At 33.9% G+C, this 22,057-nt stretch overlaps 2 protein-coding genes across 3 annotated transcripts; one reads left to right on the plus strand and one right to left on the minus strand.

Annotated features, from left to right (window-relative positions):
* Positions 1–432: 432 nt before the first annotated feature.
* Positions 433–1,798, minus strand: LOC105117888 (uncharacterized). The gene is made up of 4 exons (XM_011015689.1): positions 1,438–1,798; positions 1,211–1,306; positions 836–973; positions 433–724 (listed from the first exon to the last, which is right to left on the minus strand). Exons 1-4 carry the CDS (start codon positions 1,666–1,668, stop codon positions 674–676), a joined length of 516 nt encoding a protein of 171 aa, XP_011013991.1. The 5' UTR covers positions 1,669–1,798; the 3' UTR covers positions 433–673.
* Positions 1,799–1,891: 93 nt separating this feature from the next.
* On the plus strand, positions 1,892–11,825 carry LOC105117890 (uncharacterized). 2 transcript variants are annotated; one of them, XM_011015693.1, is made up of 6 exons: positions 1,892–2,176; positions 7,037–7,122; positions 7,216–7,344; positions 9,158–9,307; positions 9,569–10,308; positions 10,808–11,822. In XM_011015693.1, the coding sequence occupies exons 3-6, from the start codon at positions 7,298–7,300 to the stop codon at positions 11,587–11,589; spliced, it is 1,719 nt and encodes a 572-aa protein (XP_011013995.1). In that variant the 5' UTR covers positions 1,892–2,176; positions 7,037–7,122; positions 7,216–7,297; the 3' UTR covers positions 11,590–11,822. The 2 variants fall into 2 exon arrangements, with proteins under 2 accessions (XP_011013995.1, XP_011013996.1); XM_011015694.1 differs by lacking the exon at positions 1,892–2,176 and having other exon boundaries at positions 6,930–7,122; positions 9,578–10,308; positions 10,808–11,825.
* Positions 11,826–22,057: the final 10,232 nt, after the last annotated feature.

A 22,057-nucleotide genomic window follows, 5' to 3' on the forward strand; every position in this document is an offset into this window, starting at 1 on the left:
ATTAAGTAAATTGTATATCTATGGTTATCAATATCTAGCATGTTGTAGCCGTCAGTACGATCTCAAGACCTCTTGAAAGGAGAAGGGAATGGTACCAGTTGAGCTCATTGGCATGTGGTAGCCTGAGCTATGGATACATTATTTTCATTTAGGTGGTGTCAAGTGATTGTTCTGTGTAGGAATTGTTGCCTTGCATGGCTGATTGTATTTGAATATGTGATGAACTTGGTTTCTTGCTTCTTTCAATGCCCAAAGTCTCACTGAATGTTGAATGGCTCTCAAGACTTCTTGTTGTCATTTTCACTCATCTGTTCTGTCAACAGCTTGTGTATCTGTTATGGTTCCTGTTTGTCCTTGTATTACCTTCTTGTGAGGGCTGCTGTTTAATTTTTGGATTCTGGCAGAGCTTCCTCCGAAGCTCAACATATAATAATAATAATAATAAAGAAAACAATATGTTCTTCAGAAACGAGTTTCCATCCACATATCACACGCGCAGAAGCTGCAGTTTTTTTCCCAGAACAAATCCAAGGGCTACGTTTACTCAAGCAACAATTGTTGTCTTGGGACTTTATTTGCGACAGTCAACACTTGGTACGGACCGACAATAAGAAAAGAAACATGCATGATCTAGCTCTTTATTCAAAGATAACATGTCCAGCCACCCTTCTTTTCAATTGTCACTCGACTCACTCCTCTTGGGCTTGTCTGAAGCGGAAATCACCTGAACATGTAGTCACAGAGTCGAGTCAGCTCAACCTAAAAACTCTTGCAGAACAAAACCCTAAAAAATAAAACAAAAAGATTATTGTAAATTGTAAGTAATGAAATGTACCATATCAGCATCAGCTGGAACCCAATCATTAGTTGCTGGATTTCCTTTGCAAGAGGCATGGCAACTGGTTGTGGAATCTGGTGCTAGGCTGAAGCGCTTGCCATATTCGTTCTCCGTTTTGATGAACCCTGTTCCTGTCTGCAAAATGAAGAAAACTCCCATGATATACCCCTTTGTAACTGTTCCCTTTTCCAAAAATTAAGAAACTTTCACCAGGCTAATCTAAAACGATCAAATTAAAAGAAGATACTGAAATGAGTAAGGCATCAAAAGGTAGGAAATTGGACAACTAAAATTTTATTTAGATGTATGAAAATAGTAAAGAAATAAAAGAATTGGACTAGAATATGTAGCTAGGCATAGCAATGGTAATACCGTGTGGTGTTGCTTGTCAACACAGTTGAGATCCTGGTAATACTCTGTCTCTACAAATTCTTCAGTCACTTTGCTGCTTTCATTTGAAATTATTTTCTGCATTCAAAATTATAAAAAGAAAAAGAAAAATCAATCTACAAATCCACATTCAAGGGTTTCTCAGATGCATAAGAATAATCAAGAACCGTCGTGGGCTCGCATGGTAAATGAAAGGTCAAGAAACTAACCTGAGGATCAGTTTCGAGACGTTGAAACTCAACATATTCTGGGTTGAAGCTTTGATCGCCATTAGTGGTGAGTGCATCAACGTATTGAATGGAATACTCGCTGCGTTGAGGCTTAGAGTGACGCTTAGGAGCTATTCCCTCGAAATATCCTCTTGTTTCCTCCTCTTGTTTTGCCTCTTCCTCGACTGACACGTGAACATCACTCCTGTTAGGCCTCTTGTAGAACTCCATTCCTCTCCTCTCTCCCTTTAATCTCTCTCTAATTTTCCTTCTCTTCAAAAGCTATGAAGAAGCCCACTTCTTTTCTGACTTATAGCACTATTTAGTTGGATTTTATAAAGACAGAAAGTCGATGGATGGATGATAGAAAGATATTTTTGCTTTGCTAACCATTTTCCTGACTTCGTACAGATATTGGGACCAACAAGTTAAATATCTTACCTCTTACAAAAATATCTTAGAAACCTTATCTCATTTCTGACTGTTACAACGGGACTGGTAGGTCGGGATGCGACAGCTTTTAGCAGAATGAACTTGAAACTAACCACACCTTATTGGCCCAGTTCCTGGCAGGCTGGCACCATATGAAGGGTGTAGATGCTCGATATATCCTTGAAAAATTAACCAAGTAATTTGGTTAATTATGCACTAATCCATGGTGTTTTTCTTATTTGACATGGATCGAAGCTCTACAACAAAACGATTCAAGATGAACACAGACATTCCGAATTCTGACAAGGTCAGTGTCCCTTGTTTTCGGAATGCATTGGAAAGATAAACTTTGTGAGCTCAAAATAGGGTTCATGGGGTTCATGGAAGAAAAACTCTTACTGTCATTTCCTTTTAACCTTTGCTAGCAAGTTTGCTTTCCAGTTAAATCTCTAGAAGCTCTCCCACTCACTCACCGAACAATGTTCGAAGCTCTATTTACATGAACTTGAAGCCATCCACCGATCTATCACGCCTATCTTAATTTCACCTGCATGTCACTTTACTTGCACTTTATTATCATCGTCAACTCGTCTTCCTATTCTCATTATTTACATTCAGTTTACTTGATTGGTGTGCCATTACTAGTAGTTTGACCAACTAGCTTCTCATTGACTTGTTCTCAATATCTTCTATATAGAATATAATATTAATAAAGCTTTGAATCTCCTAAACTAATATTATAAAATTAAAATACTTTTACCTAACCAACATGATATTATATTATAATATTTATAAATTATTTTTTAATAGATTTTATTATTAACAAAATTCTTTCATATAATACAAATATATAAAGTATATGATATAAATAAAAAATTCATTGATCAATTTTAATATAATAATATTAAAATTATAATTTTTTTAAATGTTATTATTTTAAAAAATTTATTGCGATTATATGTTAGACATGTATTAAGAATATGTATATATAAAATTTTTATGTTATTATTTAATTGTTTTTTGAATAGTCATAAAGTTTATTAAAATATATAAATCATTTAGTCTAATCTAAAACAATTAAGGAAAACATACTAAAATTACCAAGATTTTTTTTACAAAAATAATATTACTAAATAAATTCCTCTTTTTCGTTCATTAAAGATAACATAATTCTTTAATAGATGAGATAACTTTTCTTCTTTTTTTTCTCTTCTTCTTATTTCTTTAGTTTTTATTGAAATAGATTATGCATATACTACATTCGCTATCATTATTAGTGTGCTGATATTTTTTAAATGTAAAGACAAACATGTTTTAATAAGAAAATCCAATATAAATTCAAATGAAAAAATTATCATCATCTAATTTTTGTAGAATATCAAAAAACTACCATCAATTTATCTTTTTTTTATCGTTTGAAAAAAATCCAATAAGAGAAAATAAATTAAAATTGATTTTTTTATAACATCATATCAAAACAATACAAAGATATTAAAAAAATTAATTTGAATTAAAAAAATAAAAATTCTCAAAACTTTTTTAAAGCATTTTCGAAACTAAAAAATAAATATGCTTTAATAAAAAAATTCAACCCAACCTCAAATAAAAAAAATTCTCATCACCCAACTTTTATATAATATAAAAAGAACTCTCATAATTTATTTTCTCTTTATTGTGTGAAAAAATTTAAATAAGAGCAAAAAAAAGTTAAATTAAAGTGTCGGGTCCTGTTATTGGGTTTGGCTACGGAGCCGGACCTAGTAAACTTGGATGTAATTGCGGAACTAGACCCAATAGCAAGACCCAACGCTAATGGGTTCAGTTGAGGTCAGACCTAAAGCTATTGGGTTATATTATGGAGTTGAATCCAAAACTACTTTGGATCCTTCTGAAAGCGATTTGGATTTGAGCTAGATCCAACAATTTTTGGCACAAAAATAGAAAAGACAACACTTCCAATAATAATTTTTGACTAAACACAATAAAGACAACACTCCCTATAAATACTACAGTGTCGTCCACAATGTAATAAGTATGTGTTCACAATAAATATACAAAGTTTTTCCCACATGTTTTAATATAGTACACAATGGGTTGCTATGCTATGGTTGGATTGACTTTTTTTTTAACATAAAAAATATTTAGATGTTGTTAAAATAATTTCTATTAAAGAAAAAACTTTAAATCATGTGAGAATTAGTTTGATATGGCCCAATTAACTTAGTAGATTTAAAAGTAATTCAGATGATTGATAAAAATATAAGTTGACTAAAATAAATTTTAAGATGATATTTAAAAAAAATATCAAGATAACAATATATTGGATTGACTCAGGTCACTCGAGTTAACATGCAAAATTTAGAATCTGCATCAAGAGATGGTAATAACCTAATAGAAAATAAATCAAAACAAATTATGAAATTCAATTCTCATTTTACTCATTGTTGAAGAATTTAGTTGAAGAAAAAAATTCAATTAAAATGAAGGCTTAAAAGACGACATGAGACAACTTGGGTTTATCTGTTAAATTTATAACTTAAGTCATAAGAATGAGATAACCTCATAAGAAAAATATAAACAAAATATAAAGCTTATTTTCTAACCAATTCTATGTTGAAAGATGAAATTGAAGAAAACAAATCAATGAAAAAAAGACAAAAAAAAAAAAGACTTGAATCAACTCGGCTAACTCGCCAAACCTGCATCCCGGGTCATAAGATCAAGATAATCTCATAAAAAACAAATTAAAATAAATTGTAAAGTTCAAGTCTCAATCAACCCAATATTAAAGAATATAATAAAAAAAAATGACTTGAATAAATATGGGTTAACATACAAAACTTGTCATCTAAGTCGTAAGACTAAAATAATCCTATAAAAAAATAAAATAAACTATAAAACTTAATTTTTAATCAACCGAATACTAAAATTTGAAATAAAAATAAAAATAAAAATAAAAATAACTCAAGTTAACCTACTAAACATGTGAAACGAGTTATAAAATTATAATAATTACATAAAAAACAAATTAAAATAAATTATCTATTGTAAACTTAATATTAAAGTATAAGATTAAAATGGAAAGAAAAATTAAATTAAAAAAAATCACTGTTTAAGTGACCAGTGACATGTGAGTTTGTGAGGAGGTGAACATTAATTTCCTCACATCTTCTAGTTTTATTATTATTATTATTATTATTATTATTATTTATAAAATCTTAATGTTAATAGCAGAGCCTAAAATAGGAATCTGTTAATCCATGACGGATACTCATGCCTAGCCAACACATTCCTAACTGTGCCCCATCCATCGATGTTAGCTGCCTAACTAACTAACTAACTAACTAATCAATCATAACTCGAACAATTAAATTAATTATGCAGATTGTTCCCGCCTACCTACAAAACAAGATCTATTTCTGATTAATTATTTAATTAATGTTCCTTTCTCTAATTAATATATAAACAACTTCTGAAATGGGACCTTTTCTAATCGAATTTCTTTAATTTTTTTTATCTTGAGTTCCTTTTACAAGAGTGTGATCATGAAATTCCCACGTAACAATTAAACCCTCCAATAACCTCATATTATAAATCTTTTAAAATTATTTTCAAATTTTTTTTTATTTTCCGATTGTTTTGATTATTTATATCAAAATTAATTTTTAAAAAGTAAAAATTAATATATTTTCTAGTAAATTTATTTAAATAACGGCTATTATATTTACACATATTTTTTTAATCATAATTATATATGTTTTTTTTATTTAATATATTAATAACGCAAGGACCAATTACGTGCAAAATAATGTGTAGGACTAGGCCGAGTTAAACTTTGATCTTCACCTTTTGTGTGCATGAAAATTGATATATTTTCAAATAGTTTTTTTTAAATAACCGCTACTACATTTATAAGTATTTTTTTAATCATAATTATATATGTCTTTTTTTCATTTAATATATTAATGATGCAAGGACCAATCACGTGCAAAAGAATATATAGGACTAGGCCGAGTTAAACTTTGATCTTCACCTTTTGTGTGCATGAAAATTGATAAATAACAAGAAAAAACTTTAATGAAATTATGAATTATTGGATTGCGATTTTAAAGTGAAACTCAATAGTGGATGCTACTAATTTAATTTGAATATCCTGTGATTATTACTTCTTGCTTGTTTTTTTAGCTCTTTCGGTGGTAAGGTATAATCTCCATAACTCACCACCTTCTTCAGCTATTTTTTTCACTATGATCTTGGAAGTTAAGTAAAGAGGATCGAATTTACACGGACAGGATTGCTGAAAACAAGGATCCAAGACAATATAACCTTAGATACTTACAGTAGTTTAGGCTTTTAGATAACTGTGAGTATGATCTCTTTAATCTAGTTAGTATCAAAGCTTGCAGGTCTCCTTCAAAGGCTGTCCACAATTCGTGTATGATTCATCTAATCTTGCTTGACCTTTCGAATTGAACATGATATGTTCTGAAAAATACCCAACAGTTTTTGAATTATTCATTTAGAACTAAAAATCAAATGTATGGTCAAGCAATCAATTACAAATCACGCTAGCTGTAAACGCAATATCGATCGGCCCAGCAATACTTTTCACTCAAGACACGCAGTGTCGGAAGAGTCACACTCCAAACACCCTCCTCCAAAATGGAGTGGCCTGGCAAAAATAATGGCAAACAAAATATCACACACTCGCTAAGAGAAAATTGATGGGAAGTCCCCCCTCCCTCCTTGTCTTTACCATATACATGAATTCCATGCGTCGTAATTTGAAAAATAGTGGAGCAGCACTAAATAATTTTGAAGTTGCTGTCCGCTGCTAGCTGGGATTCTTACAGGAGAAAGAGCACAAATCACAGCAAAGCTCTCAAGAGGGCCACGAATTAAATTGTTTCACCATCTATGCTATGTTAGTTTCTGTGCACAGATTAAATCAGTGGAGAACAGTACTTCTTTTGACGTTTTAATATTTTTACTTGTGGGCAAAGCATGCGTATCATGGTCTGCTCACCCTGCAAGAAGGAAAGAACTCCTAGACTAAACAAGAAGTGATAATATTACAGATTAATTTCTACAAGTACTAGATATGACTGGTGATTATTTATCCTGATGATGAGTTTTTCTTTGATAATCTTTGTTGATTGACGATTAGGTTCCAATCAAAATCAAACCGGTCGAAAACTGTGTTGCCAAGTTCAGTGAATTGCATGTGAGTGGTGACTAAACATCCAAACAGAAGCTTGTCGAATCGAACAGCTTCCTTTTGTATTGTTTATGAGTTTGGTACATGCCGTTGGAAACTTTCTATATAAACTCCTATGTTCGTTTGAGGTGTCTGCAGTACTCGTTGAGTCAAATCACTTAACTTGCAAATCTAATCCTATCCGACCCGATCCCACCAGTGTTAGAGACCATGTTCTCCGGTATCTTCCTTTGTTCCGTGCGTCCTGACAGTGCAAGGTAATAACCTCCATAACTTTAACATAATCCAGATCATGCATGCATGCTTAACTACTACACTTCTATTCACGACTAGCTTGTATTTATTAGCAGAAGCAATGATTCTGTAGTTACTTTCTATGTGTTGTATTTCATGGTGCATTTCCGTGAAGATTGCAGCACTTTAGATGGTTTGAAAGTTGCCAGTTGCAGCGGAAAAATGCAGTCTAGGAGCTCTTCCAAAGGGAAGTTCTAGGCTCTTATGCTCTGCCTCGTTTTCTGTGGGGTGTCTCTAAGACTTTTGGTTTCATGGCCGTATATTTTAGCTTTGAAACTTCAGTGTCCTAAACCGAACAGATAAAATGAATCAGCTTCTGATTTTCCATTTTTACCAAACTGAAGCTTCGTTGATCTTGTTATCCTAGGAGAGTGTTTCATTTGTTAGGCTTGAGGTAACTGATTTATTATCTGGAAGATTAAATCTATGATATAGTACTTAACAAGCTGCATGACTTTCTGAAGCTTATGCTTTGCAAATTCCAGTTATTTTTGGTATCCCAATTTGAGCTGGCTACCTCCATGGTTTTATTTTCCCCTTAATTCATGCACAAAAGAATACATATGATATTTGAGAGTAAGCAAAGCAATTCTCCTCATACGTAATCGGCAGGTAGCTCAAGCCACTGAAATTGGACATAACCGCGACACATTTCTTGCCCTGGTAGCTCATAGCCACTGAAATTGTTCGCTTGAGCAGGGGCTGAAGGCCTGTTTCTGATAAGGATCTAACTAAACATCTGCCATGTCCTCCATTTCTTAAACTTGCCCGGTTCCCCACTAACTTTAGCTATTCTGTCTTGTAACGTGCACTGAGTTTCGCAGATGCCTAAATGGATAGGATTTATCACTTGATAAAACCAATTTATTTGATATTTGATGAAGATTGATGATCAGCCATCAGTTACACATTCAAGCCTCTCTGTTTTCTTTTTTTTTGGTTACAAAATAACCGATAACGGTTCAAGCTTTAAACCCCTGGCTTTTCCAAGAGCATTCATTACAAGGGTGCTCTCGAGCTGGAAGCTCAATGTGTTGGGATTTAGACAAACTCCATGTTTCTATTCTAGACTGGCAGTGATCATTATTAAAGAAAAGATCATTTTATTTCCTTTTGCTGGAATCTTGTCCTTTTGCCCTTGCTTGAGCAATTCGCCAATCACACTTCTCTGCAGTTCTGAGCATCTTTCTTGGAGATGTAGTAAATTTTGTGGGACAGGGTCTCACGTGGTAAGGGCCTGTATTTGTAGTCCAATAGCCTTTGCTACGCCGTGTTTGCCATGTATAAAAGAAGGGAAAACTATAGATTTTCTTGGTTTTTTTGTTTTTAATTGCAAACTTTATTACAAGTGGATTGATTATAAGTAATACGATGGCAACTACCGTACCTTTTCCCCCTCCTAAGGGACCTAGACAACAAGTGAATTTGCAAATCGGAGTCAACATAAGGTATTGTAACTTGTTCTTGAGTCCACCACTGTCAAGGACCACGCAGGCCAAGACAGCATCCACCATCCATGTGCCACCCATAGCAACGAGAATCAAGCGTCCCCGCTTCAAAGAACGGAGTGCACAAGATACAATATCTTGTCTATCAATCTGAACCCTACATTCTTGATGATCTCACACGTGTATGACACACATAACCAGTTTCCACATCCTAGATGCCCATTCCCCATTTACACACACAGGCTCTAGCTTAGCAAGCCCTGTTCAAGATGCCACTTGAGGTCAGGTGAGGCAGTTTCACTAACAGTAGCAGATTTTGGGTTCGTAGGAAGAAGAAGAGCAGCCAGCTGGAAGCAGAGGACATCAGCAACAACAACCTTAACTTCTTATACTCCTTTCCATTAGACAGAGACCCAGTCGTTAATGTGAAGCCAGCGAGGTTGACCGCTTCACGATCTGGACATAACCATAACCCCAGGTCAGTAATTTTAAATCTTCTTTTACTTGATTACATGGTACTGCTTAACTCATCATTAATTGGGGTCATTGCTTATTGAATGCAATGCATGTCCGTATCCAATTATTATTATTAAGTAGGTGTGATGTTATGTTAAAAGGGTGTGGTGCTCCTGCAGGCTGCAGGCTGTTATTATCCTCGGCAAATGACAGATAATTTGTAACAGATTCATCCTCTTAATAACTACTACCCTTGCTCTCTTTTGATTGATTTTTCTTATAGGGGGGGTAGGAACTGTGAGGTAAAGCCAAAGAAGAAGGGAGAAATGGCAAGCAAAGTCTCATCCAATTTCTCCGATCTAATCCAACGAGTAGCAGCTTCCTGTTTGCTCCATCCACTAGCCGCTGGTCGTCAGGAATCTGGAAATAATGTTGCCGGAAATGGTGAAGAAGTGTGTGAATATGAAACGGATGAATGCGAGGAGTTGTCCGAAGAGGAGGAGGAAATGAGAGAGAAGGGAGGTAGAGTTAATGGTAATTGGGATTTTAATGTTAAGAGCGGAATGGTGGTGCCAATGGAGAGAGTGATGGAGATGGAGATGCTGATGAATGAGGTGTTTGATTCGGTATCGGTGATGAAGAGGGCTTATGGGAGTTTACAAGAGGCGCATAGCCCGTGGGACCCGGAGAGGTTAAGGGTGGCTGATGTGGTGGTGGTAGGGGAGTTGAGGAGGTTGACTTTTTTGAGAGAGAGATTCAGGAGGCGTGTTAGTGTTGGTAGTGATGGAGGGAGGAGGAGAGGTGTTGGTGTTGGTGGTGATGGAGTGGGGATGTTGAGGGAGATTGTGGCGCCTTATGAGGCTGCGGTGGAAGATCTGAAGAAGGAAGTGAAGGCGAGGGAGGTGGAGGTGGAGAATTTAAAGGAGAAGCTGAGGAGTGTTACTAGCTTGAGCAGTGATGGGAGTGGAAAGAAGGGGAGGTCCCAGTCAAGGAGGAAAGTTAGCTGCTCTCTTGGTGTTCAAGGTTAGTCTGCTATCCCCCGGCAAAGAACTTTTTTAGGCTAGTATCAAAATGCATTCATAACATGTTAGTCTACCTTTGAATAAAAATTCTGGACTTGTATTCGTAACTCTGTATATAACAAACACAGTTGAAAACTTGAGTCTTCAGATCTCCAATGCAAACTCTTAGCAACCAGTAACACTAGATTCCTAGATTCGATAATTAACCAGCACGGCTTGAACTGTTTTCAAAGATTTGAGACACTGACAGAGAAATGTGAGAAGTTTAATGCTTACCTGCATAACACCGAGTGTCGAAGACAACTTTTAAGCTTCTATGTAAACTTGGAAACCAGAGTAATCGCAAATCTTAGAGATTGTACGCTTCAACTTTAATTAATGCTCAGTCATTTTCTTAGCAACCAAATGGAATGTAATTGGACTATTTCCTTATCAAAGCATTGTTCTTTTCATGTTGGAATGCATCTATAAACTATACCCTTCTTCATTGCTTGTAACAGTTGCAGCAGCCCCAGCCCCAGAGCTATTTGAATTAACGATGAGCCAAGTGAAAAGGACATCAAAGTCCTTCACGTCACTTCTCCTGACCTTCATGCGTGCTGCCCACTGGGACATTGCTGCAGCCGTTCGTTCTATTGAAGCTGCCACCACAACCACTGACAATTTGACTACCAGTACCACTGCTATCACCTCCACCATTGCAAGCCATCATGCCAAGTATGCTCTGGAGTCCTACATTTCTCGCAAGGTCTTCCAAGGCTTTGACCATGAAACCTTCTACATGGATGGAAGCCTCTCCTCGCTTCTCAACCCAGACCAGTTCCGCCGTGACTGCTTTGCTCAGTATCGTGATATGAAGGCCATGGACCCCATTGAACTTCTTGGAATCTTGCCAACATGTCATTTTGGAAAATTCTGCTCCAAGAAGTACCTGGAAATTGTTCATCCGAAAATGGAGGAGTCCTTGTTCGGAAACTTGGAGCAGCGCCAGCAAGTACTCACTGGCAGCCATCCAAGGAGTGAGTTTTATCGAGAGTTCTTGGGGTTGGCCAAGGCCATTTGGTTGCTTCACTTGCTGGCCTTCTCACTCGACCCTGCACCAAGTCAATTCGAGGCAAGTAGGGGAGCTGAGTTTCATCCACAATATATGGAGAGTGTTGTGAAATTTTCTAATGGTCGGATTCCAGCTGGTCATGTTGTGGGATTCCCTGTTAGCCCCGGATTCAAGCTTGGAAACAGATTGGTTATCAAGGCTAGTGTTTACCTATTTCCCAGAGCATGAGTTCCATCTTCCTGATATATGCAAGTCTAGGATGTTACGTAGTTCCCAGGTAGCTTGTTGCCCCTTGGCATTCAAAGGAAATTTGCGAGAGGTTCTAGGACATTACTAGTCTGTTAATGTCATTAGGAGTTAACAGTTCACTGATGTTGTATGTACTGTGAAAATGTGCCTTTGGTAATCTTATGGAGATTCCAACTTCGGCCTATAGATAGTAGTTGGTCTGATTTAGATCTCTCTGTTTCAATCTTTTCAAAATTATTTGTGTTAGGGAGTACAGTTATATGGGACTCGTCAGAGACTCAGAGATTTCAAATAAAGCATGCAATGAGCATTTATCGTATAGGCGGTGAGACGAAGCTTCCCTTCAGAGAAAAGGGAGAAGCCAATTTCTACCCCCTAAGAATGATAGCTTCCGATAAATCTAGTGTGCATGTATACAGAATAATTACGCAAACAAATCTCTATTCTGTAACCAAGTGGCAAAGAACATGAGCAGATTAAACCTTAATTCTCCTTGAAAAGAATTATCCAATTGTAGAAGAGGCAATTTCCAAGCAAAGATTAGTATCTTTCCACCTCCCAAAACTCATCGTTAATCAAGAGGATGCTTGCCCTGTGACTATTTTCTTGTCCTGTATTAGCACAATAAACAAGAATGAGCTTTTCAGTTAAGATGGCTTATTAGTAATAGAAAAGGCTTGAGAAACAAAAACCCACGCCTAATAAAAAAAAAGTGAATCCAAGCAAGAACATCAAGTGATGCAGTCACTTGAATTGTCAATTGTTAAATCCTGAGTTACTAGAATTCCTCTCTTGTTATTATTATTATCATTATTTTTTTATCTAAGTCAGCATATCCTTTTCAAGTTTAAGTTAAACAAGTACGTAGTTTTCTTTAATTTTAAAAGCTTTGACATTAGACTCCAAGTATGTTTTGTTCTGCTGGAATATGGAAGCAACTTCAGATTTCATACCAACTGGGAATGGAGGCAGTTCCTGGAATCCACTTTTTTAAAATGGGATAATACCAAAACAGGACATGATTCACAGATCTTACTTGTTCGAGTGTCGAAAACATTACAACATTCCAAGATCCCAGCTGACCAAAATTCAGGAGAAAGCCCTCGTATAACGGGAAAAAAAAAATAATCCCTGCAGTCCATTTGCTGCCACAAGTGACTGCCAATATGGTCTAGGTAAGAGTTTTCAGAATATTTTTAATAAACAATATGTTCAGGTTCAACCTTAGATGAAGTAAAATGATTACAATCATTCACAGGTTTATGTAGAAGTTTCCAGAGAGGAAGATGTATGCGAAAACTTAAATGATAAAGCCAGTTGAATAGCTTTTCTTCTTCTTTTTTGCAACTCTAGGAACATGTAGAAAATTGACAAGTTGCCATTTCAATCTTCAATTTCCACCGATATAAAAAAAATATTTTTGGGCAATCATGTTATTGCATATCACCTGGGATGAAACCTCAACAAAAAACATAGAAGGGAAATGATTTCTTCTCAAATTTCAGTGATTATGCCATGTTCTGTTATTTGCACAAGCTGTACAACAACTACATACAGTTCTGGTTGTAGCTTTAGAAATGATTTCTATTCTGAATCTTGAAGGCCCATAGAGAATCTAGACAGTAGGGACAACCATGGGAATTTGTCTTCTGCTGTATTCATAACTATGGAAACAATGCATATCCAGTGCACCTGCTATACTACGTGCCTCTAACAAAATGGATCCTTTAGAGAAAACTGGAAGTTATTGTTGATCATTTTTTATAAATTTATTATAAACGACTCTTTAACTCTCTTTTACACTTATGAACCATTAAAGTGGTCCCTTTAAAGATTTGTAATCTTTATATTTATAAGATCTTAAAGTGATTCACTTTAATAATACTTTAATAATATAACATTCACATTTATGAACTCTTTAATTGGTTCACTTTAAGGATGTAACATTCATGAACTCTTAAAGTGTTTCACTTGTAACTACCCATAATATAATAAGTATATGTAACATATAACCATTAAAGTTTGATGGAAGCTTTGGCTATAAATAATGTTATTTGGTTCCCATACTCACTAACTCAATTACTTTAAGTTTTACACCATCTATATAGAGTGAGTAGAGTTTGGAAGTGCCAAATATATATATAAAGAGAGCAGCAAATACATGAGAAACATCAATGGCTAGAGGTATTATTTCCTTATTATTAAAACTTATGATTCTGTTATAAACATATTTATTCTGCATCAAAGAATCGTTAATTAAGTTTTTCATTTGGTATCAAAGCCACAATTTATCTCTACCTTGGTTTATTAAGTTGCTTTATTTATTTTTGTTTATGGCCTGAAGACAACCAATAAAAAAAAATGCAACTTTGATTTTTTAACAAACAGTGACATTTAATTCCCATTTTTAAATAGTTGGGAATTGAGTTAATAATTGCTACAATACATTGTCGTGATTATAATTTTTATTTGATTTAATAATATGTAATTTAGATTATTATTATGCAAATTTAATTATTATGCTCGTATTTAGTTTGCATAAATTGATTATTTATGCTCTATATTAATACATGCAATTTTTATGAGTGTATATATATATATAGTTAAAAGCATGAAATTAAATGTTGTGCATAATATTATAGTTTTGATTATGCAATATTTATGCTTATATTATGATAATATTTTATGCATAATAATAACATGTTAGTATTAGTTAAAATTATGTAATTTATAATATTAAGTTAGTCTTAAGCGATTTAATGTCTAACGATCCATATAATTTTAAATTAATTAGAGAATAGCCACAGCATCTTTAATTGATTAAAATTATATATTATGAATTATTAGGATCACATAAAGAATATTAGACATTAATTGTAATTAATTATATTTAATATAATAAATTTTATCCCACAGGAATTTTTATTATATTTATATTATTAATTAGGATAAAATATCAAGTTATTCATAACTTACCCACAGGAATTATGAATTAAGTAAATAACTTGATAGTTTTATCATAAAATTTTAATCAAAGATAAAATATATATCAAATTATAATCATGATATATGTTTTTTAGAATTATGAATTAAGTAAATAATTTGATCATAAAGAATAATTGAATCTACCTGAATTAAAAATTTAGCCTACAGGCTTTTTTATATCATTAGATTTAATATTTAAGCATGATTTACATTGGTAAAGCATGAATATTTATTGCCTTATTTTTAACTTAAGCATGTAATCTATAATTGTATGCAATTTTACAACCTGCAAATATTTCTGATGTTCGTTATGATATCCCTGAACTTAAGGGAGATAACTATAAGATCTGGAAGGAAAGAGTTCTTCTTCATTTAGGGTGGATGGACATAGACTATTGACACGACTAAAAGATTGATGTCTTCTCCCAAGTGCAGGAGTGTCGAAGTAATAAATAACCCAGCAAGACCGGGGTCGAACCATAGGGAGGTTAATTGTACAAATTATAAATAACAATAATACAACAACAATAACAATTACAATAACAACAACAATAATAATAGTAATGACAATAATAATAATAATGACAATAACAATAATAACTATAATAATAATAATAATAATAATAATAATAATAAAGAAAGAGAAGAAGAAGAAGATGATGATGATGAGAACTTGGAGATGAAAAATTAATGTAAGGATTAAACAATAATAATAACAAATATCAAGGTTAGAGGTTCCACTAATGGTATGTCAAACAAGTATAATATAAACTCTTATTATTCAATTGAAAACCACACACAAAGGAGGTTCCAATTAGATTATAGATTATTAACATGATTACATTAGTCATCTTATTCGATTAATGCTAGTACTTGTAAATCTCGTCAAGCATTCATGATTATAACTTATGTTAACAACAAATCAAGTTCCTTTTATAGCTCAGGTGTCGGTTATACCATATAGTATGGGTTATAAGAGTGCTAAGTATTTGTTGTACCAAGTGTTATACAACATAAATCAAGATTAGTCATTTAACAAGCAAAGTATTAAAGAGTGAACAAGATAACAAATACAAAACATGTTAGTATCAAACATTAAAGTCCATATTAAGTTTACACTATACTTATTCTTACACCATTAGTGTAACCTTTTCACCTTGACATAATAAACTTAGCTAGACATAATAAAAGAAAGAAAAATAAATAAACAAAATAAAAACATAAATAAGATACAAGTTAACTAAGTAAATGAAAGGAAATGAAAGGCATAAACTTGATATTAATGAAAGTAAAGCATAAACATTACAAAAAAAACAAAGAGAGAAAGGAAAAGCATGATCTTGATCTGGAAACCAAGATGCCTAAATGCATGGCAAATGCCTCCTTTTATAGGCCAAAATTGGGAACTATTGATTCAATGACTAATTGATGAGTGGGTAGCCAACTCTTGATTTGGTGACAATCCTTATCTTCTCTTGTCTGCCCAAAAAGTCATTGATAACATTAAAATTGGAGCCACTCAAAAACATGAAAGTTGTAGGCAATTGTCTCAGCTTTCTTGTGTAAACAATTCAGCTCATTTGGACTTCTAGAACTCCAGATATGGCCAAAATACTGAGCAGTGCTCGGGCTGGAGGACAGTTTCGGGCTTCTTTGTTGTTGCAATAATTTGGACTTGAAAATGGCCTTTTTAGATCTTGGGCTCCATATAAAAGTTGTAGGCCTATGTCTTACCTTTCCATCCATATAAAGTAGACCTAAATATGAGATCTATAGCTCTAGATATGACCCAATTACCAAACAATATTCCGGTTTGGATTGCACCGACATCTCTTTTCTAATTTTGGTCATCTCTTTGCCCTTGCAATTTAAGTTCTTAAAGTCATCAATCAATCCTTTCATTTATGTGATAGGCCTGTATTTAAAATGAACATTTACCATAAATTAAAGGTATCTTATATTATTAGATATATTATTATAAAACATGTTTTAGTTAAGGAGTTATTGATACTTCAAGTGCAAAATGATGATATAAAATCATGATAAAAATACACTTTTAAGTACCAATCAACTATGCTATTAGGAAAGACGAACCATCAGCACTCACTGATACCAGCACTATAACGGACATCACGCTTCGTGAGAGATAGGAGCGATCTAATCGGCTCAGCATGATGTTCATTAAAACTAGAATTTCTGCTAGTATTCGTGGTTCTGTCGATCAGCATGAAAAGGTTTAAGACTTGCTGAAAGCCATTGATGAACAATTTATCACTTCAGATAAGGCACTAGCAAACACCTTAATCATGAAGTTCTCATCCCTAAAGCTCACCAGTGTGAGAGGTATGCGCGAGCACATTATGCAAATGAGGTACCTTGTGGCTCAATTGAAGAAACTCGAAGTTGAAATGTCAGAGTCTTTTCTGGTGCACTATGTCTTGAACACCCTTCCGCATCAATTTGGACCCTTCAAAATCTCATACAACACACATAAGAAAAATTGGTCAATTAATGAACTCATGACCATGTGTGTTCAAGAAGAAGGGAGACTAGTGATGGAACAGGGTGAAAGTACAATGTTGGTAATACGTGGGAAGGGAAAATCTCAAGCCAATCAAAAAGGGAAAGGTAAAATACCTCCCTAAGCTGGTATCAAGAAAGATTCCAAGTGTTTCTTCTGTAAAAAGAAGGGACACATGAAGAAGGAATGCGCCAAATTTCAAAAATGGCTTGAGAATAAAGGTAATCCAACTTTATTTGTTTGTTATGAATCTAATATGGTTAATGTCAATATTAACACATGGTGGATTGATTCTAGATCAACAATCCACATTTCAAATTCCATGTAGGGTTTGCAAAACCTAAGGAAGCTAGTGGGAAGTGAGCAAAACATCTTATCAGGAAACAAGATGGGCTCACGTGTGGAAGCTATAGGAACTTGCTATTTAATTCTAAGTAGTGGTTTTATTTGAAAGTTAGAAAAGACCTTTTATGTTCCAAGTTTCTCTAGAAACTTGATTTTAGTTTCAAGACTTTTGCCTTTTGAATATTCCTTTAATTTTTTAGAATCACCATTCAGTTTATTTTATAAATCTGATTGTGTTGGGAATGGTATTTTGTTTGATGGTCTTTTCTGCATTAATTTACAAAATTCTACCACTTATGATTCAATGCATGTTCACATTGGTATTAAAAGATGTGTTATTGATGAAAATTCCTCTAAATTATGGCACCAGAGATTAGGTCATATCTCTATAGATAGCATTAAAAGATTAGTAAATGAAGGAGTACTTAATACTTTAGATTTTACTAATTTTGAGACTTGCGTGGACTGTATAAAAGGAAAGCAAATCAACAAGTCAAAGAAAGGTGCCACTAGGAGTTTAGACATATTAGAGATCATACATACAGATATATGTAGTCCAGACTTGGACTCACATAGTTATAAATACTTCATTTCTTTTATAGATAATTACTCTCGATATATGCATCTCTACATGTTTCATAATAAGAAGAAGCATTAGATGCCTTCAAAATTTTTAAGGCTGAAGTAGAGAAACAATACGATAAGCAAATTAAGATCGTGAGATCAGATAGAGGTGGAGAATATTATGGTAGATACACAGAGGATGGACAAGCACCAGGGCCATTTGCAAAGTTTCTTCAAGAACATGGGATTGTTGCCCAATACACCATGCCTGGTTCACCAGATCAAAATGGTGTGGTAAAAAGAAGAAACCAAACATTATTGGATATGGTGCGAAGTATGCTCAGCAGCTCCAAACTTCCTAAATCCTTATGGGTTGAAGCACTTAAGATGGCAGTGTATATATTAAATCGAATTCCAACTAAGGTTGTTCCCAAAACACCTTTTGAATTACTAAAAGGTTGGAAACCGAGTTTGCGACATATGCGTGTTTGGGGATATCCATCTGAAGTGAGAATTTATAATCCATAAGAAAAGAAACTGGACCCAAGGACCATTAGTGGGTATTTCATTGGATATGCTGAAAGGTCTAAGGGTTACAGATTTTATTATCCATCTCACATTACTAGGATTGTGGAATCAAGAAATGCAAAGTGTCTTGAAAATGACTTGATTAGTGAGAGCGATCAAACCAGAAACATTGTTTCTGAAAATGATCATTTAGAATCTCAACCTTCTACTTCAAATGATAGATTGAGTATTATTTATAACACCCCTCAAGTACAAACTGATGTTGAACAACCAATCATTGAAGTTTCATAAATTACTAACGATATTCCAATAGATCAAGTAGTTCAAGAATTGCCAAGAACTTTTGAACAACGATTTGAACCACATACTTCTCAGGAATATGATGGTACAACATTAAGAAGATCTATTAGACCAAAGAGATCAGCAATTCCTAATGATTATGTTGTGTATTTACAAGAATATGACTATAACATTGGAGCCGAAAATGATCCTGAATCCTTTTCACAAGCCATGAGTTGCAAAGAAACAGAACTATGGTACAATGCCATGAAGGAAGAGATGAATTCTATGAAGAGTAACCAAGTCTGGGATCTTATTGAGTTACCTAATGGTGTAAAAGCCATTGGATGTAAATGGGTCTTTAAAATAAAGAAAGACTCATTGGGCAATATTGAGAGATACAAGGCAAGACTCGTTGCTAAAGGATTCACTCAGAAAGAAAGAGTTGATTACACGGAGACTTTCTCTCCTGTGTCTAAGAAAGATTCCTTGCGTATTATTTTAGCATTCGTAGCCCATTTTGACTTAGAGTTGCAACAAATGGATGTGAAAACAACATTTCTCAATGGAGATCTAGAGGAGGAGGTTTACATGAAACAACCTGAAGGATTCCCCTCTAGTGATGGTGAGCAATTGGTTTGTAAGCTCAAGAAATCTATGTACGGTTTAAAACAAGCATCCCGCCAATGGTATTTGAAATTCCATAATGTAATTTCTTCATTTGGTTTTATAGAAAACATTATGGATCAATTTATATACCAGAAGGTTAGTGGGAGCAAAATTTGTTTTCTTGTTTTTTATGTGGATGACATTTTGCTAGCAACCAATGATAAGGGTTTGCTACATGAGGTGAAACAATTCCTCTCTAAAACTTTTGATATGAAGGATATGGGTGAGGCATTTTATGTTATTGGCATTAAAATCCATAGAGACAGATTTTGAGGTATCTTAGGTCTGTCTCAGGAAACCTATATTAATAAAATTTTAGAGAGATTTCGGATGAAGGATTGTTCTTCAAGTGTAGCTCCTATTATGAAGGGTGATAGATTCAGTTTGAATCAATGTCCGAATAACGATCTTGAAAAGGAACAAATAAAGAACATTCGATATGCTTCTATTGTCGGAAGCCTTATGTATGCTCAAGTCTGTACAAGACCTAACATTGCATTTGTTGTAGGAATGTTAGGACGATATCAGAGTAATTCAGGTTTAGACCACTAGAGAGCTGCAAAGAAAGTGACGAGGTACCTTCAAGGAACCAAAAATTATATACTTATGTATAGACGAACAGATAATTTGGAAGTAACTGGATACTCGGATTCTGACTTTGCTGGCTGTATTGATTCACGCAAATCAACATCAGGATATATATTTTTGATGGCTGGTGGAGCTATATCATGGAGGAGTGCTAAGCAGACCTTAACTGCAACTTCCACTATGGAAGCCGAGTTTGTCTCTTGTTTTGAGCCTACTTCACATGGTGTATGGCTTAAAAGTTTTATTTTTGGGCTTAGAATTATGGATTCTATCCATAGGCCATTGAGAATGTTTTGCGATAATTCAGCTGCTGTTTTTATAGCTAAGAACAACAAAAGTGGAAGTCGAAGTAAACACATCGACATTAAGTATTTAGCCATAAGAGAACGTATTAAAGAAAAGAAAGTGGTCATTAAGCACATCAGCACTGAACTAATGATTGATGATCCTTTGACTAAGGGCATGCCACCGTTGAAATTCAAGGATCATGTAGTGGATATGGGACTTGGTTCTATTATGTAATTTTTCATTGTTTGAACAATGTTATTTTCTTAACTATTTTGATATTCTTCTCATATTGATGTGCACCTTAATTTGATTTTGAGAAAAATTCATTTGTGTTGGACCAAGAATAAACATAGGGTTTATTCATTAAGAACTTATTGCCACATAAATTATAATGTTTAAAGAAATAAATACATAGTAATATATGGAAGATAATACTTATCAATTAAAGGACCTATCGCCATAATTCATATATTTATTACTAAAACATATTGTCAATGGGTTTAAGATGAAATATTAGATTATAAATGTGGACCAAGTGGAAGAATGTTGATCGTTTCTTATAGAGTCATTATAAACGACTCTTTAACTCTCCTTCACACTTATGAACCATTAAAGTGGTCCACTCTAAATGTTGTAACCTTTATATTTATGAGATCTTAAAGTGATTCACTTTAATAATGTAACATTCACATTTATGAACTCTTTAGGTGGTTCACTTTAAGGATGTAACATTCATGAACTCTTAAAGTGTTTCACTTGTAACTACCCCTAATATAATAAGTATGTGTAACATATAACCATTAAAGCTTGATGGAAGCTTTGGCTATAAATAATGTTACTTGATCCTCATATTCACTAACTCAATTACCTTAAGTTTTACACCATTTATATAGAGTGAGTAGAGTTTGGAAGTGCCAAATATATATATAAAGAGAGCAGCAAATACATGAGAAACATCAATAGCTGGAGGTATTGTTTCCTTATTATTAAAACTTACGATTCTATTATAAACATATTTATTCCGCATCAAAGAATCGTTAATTAAGTTTTTCAGTTACGGCTATGGACAGTGAAGACATGACAGATTGATAGATGCCAAATGTTTGCTTGTTTGCCAGAATTGAAAGCAAGTGCATGAAGGACACTTGCTACATCAATGGGAAAACCAAGACACACACTGCTAAAAACCCGCACTAAGACCAGGTAGGACACGAGTAAAAACATTGTCCATGAACCCTAGAATTAGCAAAATTGTCGGCATTTGTATAAAGAGATCAGAGTATCACTAAGCAATTATATTGCCATGACAATAAAAACTAAAATATAAGGCAAGTGCAACTTATGAGTATAAAGACCATGATTATCACTTGATCATGATTGGCTAGCTCAGGATTTATAATAGCATTTCTTGATGTGAAAACTACATGAACTCATGATTATTTTATTATTAAAACTTTAGTATTATATTAAAAAACTTTTATAATTCAACAATTAAAACTATTAGGCAACATATAATTTATATAACTGCCGATCATAATATATTTTATGGTTATAAATAGGGTTTTAAAGATATATCTTGTGTTTTTTCATGTTTGTGGTTTTAAAAAGTTAGGCTCACTTTTCAGTCACCGAACATGATCGGAGTTTGTTTCAGGGCGGTGATCGGAATTTGTTTCAGGC

This window comes from Populus euphratica, unplaced genomic scaffold (genome assembly GCF_000495115.2).
Source record: "Populus euphratica unplaced genomic scaffold, PopEup_1.0 scaffold1598.1, whole genome shotgun sequence".
Lineage (NCBI taxonomy): Eukaryota > Viridiplantae > Streptophyta > Magnoliopsida > Malpighiales > Salicaceae > Populus > Populus euphratica.